Raw genomic sequence first — 9,950 nt, 5'->3', positions numbered from 1 at the left:
GCCTGAATTTGAATCTAATTCTTCCACTTTCTACCTTTGTGACCTTGGGCAAGTTACCGAACCTTTCTGTGCCTCAGTTTCTGCATCTGTTAAAAAAAATGATGATAGTTACATGCTCAAGTTCTTAGAAGAGTGCTGAGAATATATTAAGTGCTCAATTAATGTTAGCATCTGCTGAGAGGGTGAGTAGAATTCACCCAGGGAAAGTCTCAATGAAGAGGTGACTGTTGAGTAGGGTTTTGAAAGATGAGTAGGAATTTGGAGAGACTCTCCCTGAAAGTCACAGAGCCTGGAGAGAGTTTGAAGGTTCTGGGGGAAAACAAAAAAAGAGAACCAAAAGTTCAATGATAATAGAAGAGCCTTATAGGAGGCAGAGTTGGATCAAGAAAGACCAGTTCAGGTACAATAAGGGCCATGGAAAAGATTTTAAGCAGGGGAGCAGTAACATGATCAAATCTTTGTTTTGGTGGCTGGTGTGGTCTTCCATCCTCCTGGATGATTGTGGTGAGAGAGTAAAGGGGCTTCTGGGACAGTCCCAGCAAGAAACGAAGAGGCCTGAGCTGAGGCAGAACAGAAGAGGACAAATTCAGGAGACAGGTTGGAGGTGACAGTTGGATGTGAAGGGATGAGAGAGTTAGTGCCAGAGCTAGGATTAGAACTCAGATTTGCTTATTTATTCAACCAATATTAATATTTAATGATGCCTTCTCTGTTTGTGGTGCTGAGAACACAAGGGTAAATAAGTCCCAGCTCAGCCAATGGGGCTCTCATTCTGGTGGGGAAAAGAGTCTTGGACAAATAGAGTGTAATGAGTCATCTCAGGAAGGCTAGGGTAAAGGCTGTTGAGAAAGAAGAGAGGACTGAGGACGATATAGGGGAAGCTGGCTTTCATGCTGGGTGGGATTTTAGTTAAGTTGAGGTATTGCATGAGCACATGCAGAGGTGTAACGGGAAGGTAGCTAGACTTGGCAACAAGAGATGAAACCTGGAGCAGATCTTTAAGCCTTGTAGGTCTTCAAAGGACTCCTCTCTCAGAGTTCTTCAGAAGCCAAGTTCTTGGGTCTGATGGAGTTCCTGAGTCTTGAGAGGAGAATGATCAAATGTGCTTGCTGAGAAAGAGACATGATCTAGGATACTGAAGAACCAACTTCTGTTTTCTATCCTTGACCTGGAGTATTCAGGGTGCTTCTGGAGAATGCAAAACCTGGGGCTTAATGAACAAAAAAACTCTTAAAGCAATAAACATGTCCAAATTTGGTATAAACTGTTCTTCTCAAAAATAAACTTAAAAGAATTCTAATTTGGGGGGCACCCTGTCTATATATAGCACCATTACTGACCTCCATAATTGTCATCTACTCAGGTAATAGGTTCAGTTTACACATCTTAAAGTGAATGCACCCTTGAAGAGCAATTCATTGTTGTGTTTTGTGCACACACACAGGTCACTCTGGTCTCTAATAGTTTAATTTCTACATGTGTACATGTATGCATTTGTTACCATCCCAGCCCATCCTTCTCTGAACAGAAGCATTTTGTTCCTTTAATGCACACTAGAATTGGCAATTTACCCTCCATTAAGGATCCTAATCTCTCCTTCAAACTGATGGCATTTAAAACATCTGGCAATGGTTATGTTTTGTCTTCTTTGTGTGTGCAGAACATCCTTTGTTCAACCATTCTCCATAGAATCTAGTTTCTCATAGATTTTATATTTGTCATCATGCTGATTACTCCTCTCTGGACAGAATCCAGCTTGTAACATTATTCCTTCTAGGTTAGGTCTCATTTTGAACTCAGCAGGTGTCTTCTCACTCACATGGAGAGTGGCATTACATCCAGAGGTCTGGGCTGATCAAACCAGAATTCCATTACGACTTACTCACCTACATTAGCTGTGGTAGGTTGACTTATGTTCAGTTACTCCAGCAAACATGTTCTTAATCTTAATATGCATCCCCGTGTGAACTCACTGTAAATAGGATCTTTTAAAGATGTTCCTTTCAGTTAGGGTGGCCAACTGAATGAGGATGGGTCTTAATCCGTATTACTGGGGGCTTTATACAGAGAAGTAACTGGAAGTCAGAAGTTAGAGGCCATGGGAAGAAGTGGAACTCAGTGGAAACCAGAAGAGCAGACACAAGGCGAGAGCAATTCCCCTGTAATGGGAGGGAGAGTTGCAAGCCAAGCAATCTTGAGGATTAAGGCAAGCCCCTGTTCAGTGAGAAAGTAAGCCCTGCCAACACCCTGATTTGGGACACCCAGCTTCCAAGCCATGAGCTAATAAATTCCTGTTGTTAAGCCAAAACCGGTTTGTGGTATTTGTGATGGCAGTCTGGCAAACTAAGACTAGCTTTTGAGTTTGGAGTCAACTACCTCAGTTCCCAGGAAGGCAGATGGAAAGAGTGCTCCAAAGACTAAATTTGAATTCAACCTTTTCCCCAGCCTCCTTCCCTTGTCCAACCTGTAAAGCCATTTGTAAGAGAGTGGGGGTGAGGAAGGAAGGGGTGATTACATTTTACCTTGAACAAAAGAACTGTAAACTCTCCTCAGTAAAGTACTTGTTGGAGTTGCTGAGATGGTGTCAATTGCAGTTGTCCATGGACAGGACTTATTGAAGGACTGAACAACTGTTTATCCAGAATTTACTTTGTTATTGTCCTGTTCCTGAATCTCCATTCCCCAAGGTATGCATCCTGATCCTTTATCTTACTTAAGAATTTAAAGTATTAGATAGATGTGTTTTTAAAAACAAGACACTGCAAATTCTTTTTGGAAGCAGGTGGGGCCATGAACAACAGATTCCAAGAGTTTGTACCTTTATGCCAGATTGTCTGAAGGCTTGTAAAGTTTGCATTTAGAAGACTTTCTGTTGGCTTTTACCAGAAAACTAGGGACAACGCTTTAGGGCTGAGTTTTGATGCACTCATTTAGTGCATCTTCCAGTTAGATCTATTTTTCTCTCTGTCCATCAACAAAAGTTTGCCCAACAAAGAGTGATTTACTTTGAAATTTTCTAAGCAGGGTCTCATACACGTTTTATTCTCTCAAAAGTTTTGTTCCTAGTGATCAAGACACATAACCACACGATGATACTTAATATTCTGGTGGTTTTATTAACAAGTATATAATACATATATTGCATACTGTATATAGTATATGAGGACTGTACAGTACAAATTTATGTTCACAGTTTGACATGACAAAATGTCATTACTGAATTCCCATTGGACTACAGAGTAGAAACAGAGAAGGTACATTAAACATTCACATCTTTAGTAAGAAAGATTACCAAAATGTTTCAGTATTTGAAGTATACTACTGCATGCTAAAAACCTTTACCCATTCAGTCTTATTAGCTTATAAAATATATTACACTTTATTAAAAATTTCTGCATAGTTTATACAGGTATTAAAGTACTGTAAATGTAATATTCCTGCTATATTGCAGGTATGGTTTAAGAGATGCTAAGCAGAAAGATTATTTTGACCCTCTAACACTAAGTACATAACAGCAAAAAAAAAAAAAAAAGTGCTAGTATTTTTAAAACATAATATTGTTGTAGCCCTCATTTAATGCGTGTAAAATGGCTTTGTAAATGTATTATTTAAGTGAATTTGCAATCATTTAGCAATTGTTAACCTTGACCAAGAAGAGAATAAAGACAACTCTGAGCGACTTCACGTATGACAGGAATTCTTTCAAGACTACTGTATATTTTCAAACAAATCCAATTATTCATCTTAGCTCTTTGAGATTGTCTTTAAAACAATCTATCAGGAATGATGTGCAGGTACACAGTATCAGCAATATGGTCATTCAAATTCCACATTAGTGCAATACTGATAGTGCAGATGGGTGTTTAATAAAATATAAATGTACATAATGTAGTTCCCCTGCAAATCTGTTCTAAGGCTCTTGAAACTTCTGCAAATTTAGCATCTCCTTAACTGAACATAGCTATGCTGCTAACACATTCTTCAGACCAAACAATTTAGAATGGTAATGCCCACTTAGGATGTATATTCACATTTTGAAACTTTATAGTATGATGGATTCAGATTTTAAGTTTTCTGACTTCATCCCTTAGAGGACACTTGGGTAATAATCCAAGAAATTCTATAACAAACAATTTACATGACACTAACATCATGTTTACAAATCATTCTCAATATTTAAAATATTGCAATTAAAATCACCATGGATAGTAACATGGTACATCATTAAATCCATATGTTCAAGGGCATTTTAAGATTATCTTGTATTTAAGGTCTTCCACAATAATAGCTAAAAATGACTAAGAGACTAAATTCCCCAACTATCATAGTAAAATGCAAATATATATAAGGAAATTTGGTAAGGGCCAATTGGTAACTAAAGTATATAGACAGCATGGGAATAGACTGGCCTCTCTGGGTTGTTGTTCTTTCAATTAAAATGGCTCTTTGTTAATGAACTGTTAACATAATCTAAACAAACTACATTAAGTAAGAGTTTTTGCAAAATTTAAATATGCCATAACAAACACATCAAATTTCAAGACAACCCATGAAACTTTCTATTAACTGGACTCAACACTCAAAGCTCATTCAAAAATGAATTTTATCTTTTCTTGCCCACCCTCCCTCAACCCCCTTTTTTCTTCTATATGGGTTGGAACACATACACTGGTTATCTCCATCAAAACAAAAAAGTTCCTTGCATTCCAACTTGATTCTTCAGTGTTGTAGAACCATTTTAAGGAATGAACACTTTGGCATGAATGTGACTAAGCGTTGATTACACAGACCTAGTTTTCCAAGAGCCATTTTTATCCCTCAATTCATATCATAGTTGAAAAAAAATAGCCCAATTAATATTCTAAACAAATTTTGCAGTGCTTAAAAAAAGAAAATCAAACCCAAGTGCCAGGATAACAAATTACTTTTCATTTCTCAACTACATTTCCTTTCTGTTGGTTCACGGGGCTGGATCTCCTGGACACACAGTCCCTACACCTAACTTTCATTAGCATAGCGCCATCAAAGTAAGCTCCCCACACAAGTCACAGGCCTCCAGAATCACTGATTTTTTTTTTTTTTTAAAAAAGGATTAAACAACCTTCCTCCCAGCCAAGGTTGTGTTGGATCCTGAGTTGTGGCTGGGATGCATCTTCAGGATTCCATTCTTCTCTCTTCTCCAACTCCATCCTTTATCAAGGGATGAAGGCACATTTGGTTATATGCACCCACATTTGACCACTGTTGTCCACTTTCTTCCAATTTAGGACAAATGGCATCTCTATGCATGGATTATTTTTATGGGCGTTTAGAATATGATACTCAAAAGCCAGCTTTTGAAAAACTTCCCCAGAATAATGGTACTATTTATCTTCAGCATAAACACGAGTCATTTTCAGTTTGTTCTTCTGACAGGATACTTGTTAGTGATAGGAGATTGCCAGCTCCAAAAGTAAACTTTTGGGAATTTTAAGCAATATATATGAATCCCTGAACTGTAGTTTTCTATCTTCTTCAGAAATTTGTCCCAAGAATAAAGGTTTGTGTGCTTCATAACTAGTTGTATCTACAAAGAGTGTCTCTTGATCTTAAATTGAATGAATCTATATTAGCAGATGATTATTTGATATGCATCATAATCACAATTGAGAGTCAATTTGTCACCTTACAGTTCTCACAGAAGAGAATCTGTATAAAAGCTATATGATCATTTTGATAGGGGAATACAATTACCACTCAACATTTCCCTGTTTGCACAAAAGCATAAGCAGGGTGGGTAAAATAAAGACTACCCATACTCTTACCCAAAATATATTTACCATTAATGGGTAAATACTTGTGTAGTCCCTACAATCAATGCTTGATTATCCATATTTGGACATTGCAGGAATGGAGATGGTTGCATGGATAACCCCGCTGGTATCTGGCAGCTTAGTATCCATAAAGACTGAGGCTCTGGGAATGCACTGCATATCTAGCCAAATGCTGAAACATCACTGACAAACTCTAACCCAGGAGGAACTGCTGGCTTCCTTTTGCCCCCTCTGCATCTCCCCTGTGCAATGCCCCTTTGCTCCCACTCCATGCTGAACAGGCACATCATCCACCTAAATCAGCAGCTCTGACTTGTCTCCAAATGGTGGCAAACACCTCCATGAGCTACGAGCACGAAGGAGATTACAGGACTTAATCTAGATGAAGTGATAAATCCAGGCTGACAAGCAAGATCTGCGAAGGGCAATGAAGACTGGACTGAACTAGCTTGATGTCTTGCTGCACTTCTAACTAACTGCATGTTGGAAAGGGTCCACCACTGTTTTCACTGTCGAGCACAAAATGCGATCACAGGGCACGTAGGAATGAATGTCTCTGGCAAGGACTAGCAGGCTGGATACTGTTATAATTCTAATACATTTACTTTGACTTCTTTTGAGGAATACATGGAGAAATCGACAATTGTTTATGTTAGTTTACAAGTTCCCTTGTTCTCAGTACATTAAACGTATTTGTAAGAAGGGTTTGCTTAGCATCCCCAGGAAAAAAAAAAAAGTGTTCACATTCTTTAGGTCTGACCCGTGGTAAGGAGAAGGAAAGATTAGAGAAACTCTACTACTGACCATATGGAAGTTTTGAATGATACAAATTCAGAGACTCAGACCAGCTGAATCAAAATTAAAATGTACATGTAAAAAATGAGTTAGATAATGGGAGGGAGGACCGAGAGAGAGCCAGGAGAGTGGGGAGTTGTGCTGAGGTGGGAGACGGTGGCCTTCAAACTAGCATGTGGCGTTTCCTATGTAGGGCAAGATGGTCAGATCGGGAGAAGCTGCGGTCACAGTCTGGACACTGGAAAGGTTTGATTCCAGTATGTTTTCGGAAATGTCTTGTTAGTTCATCAGACCGAGCAAACTTCCATGTGCATCCTTCCCATGTACATTTGTAGGGTTTTTCTCCTGCAAAAAGGAAAAAGAGTAGGAGCTTAATTTTTCTGAAAGCAAAAGGAAATTAATCAGTGAAGACAGTAAAGTTTAGATTTCTGATCTAAAGCCTCTACTTCCAAGATAGGTTCACTACTAAAAATAGAGTAACTCCTCCCCACCCTGTCATAAGTCAGGTTACTAAAACCCGTTCCTCTGGACTAATCTGCAGGTGAGGAGCAGACCCTTGTGGGAAAGTGACAGGAAGAGCCAGGGTCACCTACAAATAAAAAGGCTGTTAATAGAAATTTTACATATTTAAATCAGTAATAATGGGCAATGGGCAACACAAATTAATTCTCATTTACCATCCCTTATGTGCTGGTTTGGATCTGTTATGTGCCCCAGAAAAGCCTATGTTCTTTTAATCCAATCTTGTAGAGCAGACCTATTGTGGACGGGACCTTTTGATTAGGTTGTTTCTGTGGAGATGTGACTCACTCAATTCAAGGTGGGTCTTAATCCTTTACTGGAGTCCTTTAATAGAGTTTATGGAGAGGGCTCAGAGAAACTAAGAGAGACAGAAGCCAAAACATTTTGGAGGCTGCCACTGAACCCAGAACCAGGAGAGAGGCTAAGAGATGTAATCCAGACTTTGCCCCTGGGAGAAGCAAGGAAGACCCACAGGAGCTGAGAGAGCCGTTCTGAAACCAGAAGCTGGGAGATCAGCAGACGTCGCCATGTGCCTTTCTATGTGACAGAGGGATCCTGCATACCAGCTGCCTTTCCTCAGAGAAGGTTTCTACCTCCTGATGCTTTAATTTGGACATTTTCATGGCCTTAGAACTGTAAATTTCTGAACTCATTGTAAAAGCCAATTCATTTCTGGTGTATTGTGTTCCGGCAGCTTTAGCAAACCAAAACACCGTGTGCTCTGGATACATTGCAGGACTGCCATTCTTGGCATTTCAGTGAGACACCCAATTTGTAATATCTGCTTTACTGCACAGAATATAAAAGCTAAAAAACATCGCAACTATTATCCAAACATTCAATGCCTTTAATCTTAGGCTGGAATTTGGTAACATCTACCCCTCTGTTCCCATTAATTGCCCTGGGATGCTTTCACTCATCTATTTGGCATCACTGACTGGGTGTTCCACTGAACATGGGGGAACCCTCAGCTCTCTCCACAACAAGGTTATGCCAAAGTGAGTACTCTCTCAGGAACCCCAGGTCTCAGCATCTTCTAACACTCCCAAAAGAACGATTATATGTAGGCTGATTTTCCCTCAATTTCCTCTGTGTCCTCCCCAAGATACTGCTTTTTGTAGAATTTCCTAATAAGAATGATGCACAAGAGTCAGAAAAATAATTTTTCTGAGTTAAAGAAAATGTACAGAGATAAATCAGTTATCCTAGAATTCCACTTCAAGGAATCTAATGTCAGATAAGGCTTACTGACTCATAACTAATCACTAATAGTGACTACAATCGATCAGGTTGTTTAAAACATTTTTAAATGATTTCCATTAGATGTTTTGTTGTATCAGAATGTTTAGGAGCACTCAGAACAGTTTCACTTTTTCTTCATCTACATAACAATTTATATATGATCTGGTTTCCCACTGTCTATATTCAATACTGGGCAAGATGACAAACACCCTAGAATAAGTATGGCAGGGCAACAGCAAAGAAGTTCCCCCCAATTAAGAAGACAGTAATCACCCAAATTCCCTCACTTTTCTTTCAGTAACAGTTCTCTATTTGAAGGTCATTTTTATTAAACTGCTGCATTTATCTGTTCTACATAAAGAACTGCTCTTTGCTGTCTATTAAGTGACCAGCCACAGGAAGGCCATGTCCTTGATGAAACAGGCCCAGTTGTGAGCACTTTCCCCTTGTTCCAGCTGAGAGTCCATCCCTTTCTCCCTACTACAGAGTAAAGAACTGCAAATGACGGCCAGGGACCCTGTTACACAGATAACTTTGAATCTGTTCTAACTCATCAAAAAAGCAAATTGTTATCCAAAATTTAATTCTTCGCAACAAATAAGGGCATTTGTGGGTGACTATGGCAACTTTCAAGATGCCTGAAAATTTTTCATTGTAACAACCTCTTAAACTAACAACTTTTGTCTTTAACATTCCGTTTGAAGACATCTTAAAAAAAAAGAAAAATAAAGCGAGCCTTGTATTTCTAATACCTGTATGTGTTCTTCTGTGTGCTTTCAAGTGAGAGCTTTTAGTGTAGACTTTGTTGCATCCATCATAATCGCATCTGTGTATCCTCCGTTTCCTTTGGGTGTCTGGAGATTCCACAGGTAAAGGTCTCTTCCCGGGCTGTACAATGACTGAAGGGTGATTCCTATGAAAACCAATGTTAAACATAAAATGTTGAATAAAAGCCTCTTCCCTTTCTTCCGTTCACTAAAAGCATTAACAGTCGGCAAAAACAAACAAACAAAAAGATCCCAACAAAATTAAAAAGAAAATAGCTGATCAACCCAAGAAGCACTGCTATATTCATTCAACAAACATTTATTGAGCACCTACCATGAGCCAGGCACCGAGCTTGGCACCGGGACACAAAGATGAATAAAAACAGGGTTCCTGCCCTCGAGGAGCTCACACTCTAGGGGGAGACAGACACGGAGATAAGTAAGGACAGCAAGAAGGGTGAGGTGTGCAAAAGTGCTAGGAGACTCTCTTTCCCTTGATAAAAATTTGCCTATTTTAAGAATTTTGTGGCACTTGACAATGCTGACCACTACACTACATTCTCCCACAGGCTGGCCTGATTTTCATTTATTGTTGTTTTGGAAAAAAATGTAAAAGGTCAAAAAATGTAAAAGGTCAAATGTAAAAGGTCAAATGGGATATAATACATTTTATCCTTTACATCATTGGTACTTAGTGTGAGTCTGTTAAGACTGCAAACTGATACTTGATTTTCAAATGCTGGCTCTTCCAAAAAAAAAAAAACTGACACTGCTGCCTTCATAAACTCAAATCTTTACTATTATTCTCGTA

General features: G+C 38.9%; 1 protein-coding gene across 2 annotated transcripts in view; it reads right to left on the bottom strand.

Moving 5' to 3' along the window:
* Window positions 1–3,090: 3,090 nt before the first annotated feature.
* Window positions 3,091–9,950, bottom strand: part of KLF3 (Kruppel like factor 3) — a 34,140-nt gene continuing 27,280 nt past the window's right edge. For both annotated transcript variants that reach the window (XM_037829572.1, XM_037829573.1), the window contains exons 5-6: window positions 9,125–9,285; window positions 3,091–6,953 (exon numbers count right to left, since the gene is read on the bottom strand). In XM_037829572.1, the coding sequence (XP_037685500.1) occupies window positions 6,772–6,953; window positions 9,125–9,285 (343 nt within the window). In that variant the 3' untranslated portion in view covers window positions 3,091–6,771. The remainder of the gene's footprint in view (window positions 6,954–9,124; window positions 9,286–9,950) is intronic.

The sequence above is a fragment of the Choloepus didactylus genome, chromosome 3, assembly GCF_015220235.1.
Source record: "Choloepus didactylus isolate mChoDid1 chromosome 3, mChoDid1.pri, whole genome shotgun sequence".
Lineage (NCBI taxonomy): Eukaryota > Metazoa > Chordata > Mammalia > Pilosa > Megalonychidae > Choloepus > Choloepus didactylus.
Note: the sequence above shows the minus strand (reverse complement) of the source record. Positions and strands in the feature narration are given on the sequence as shown.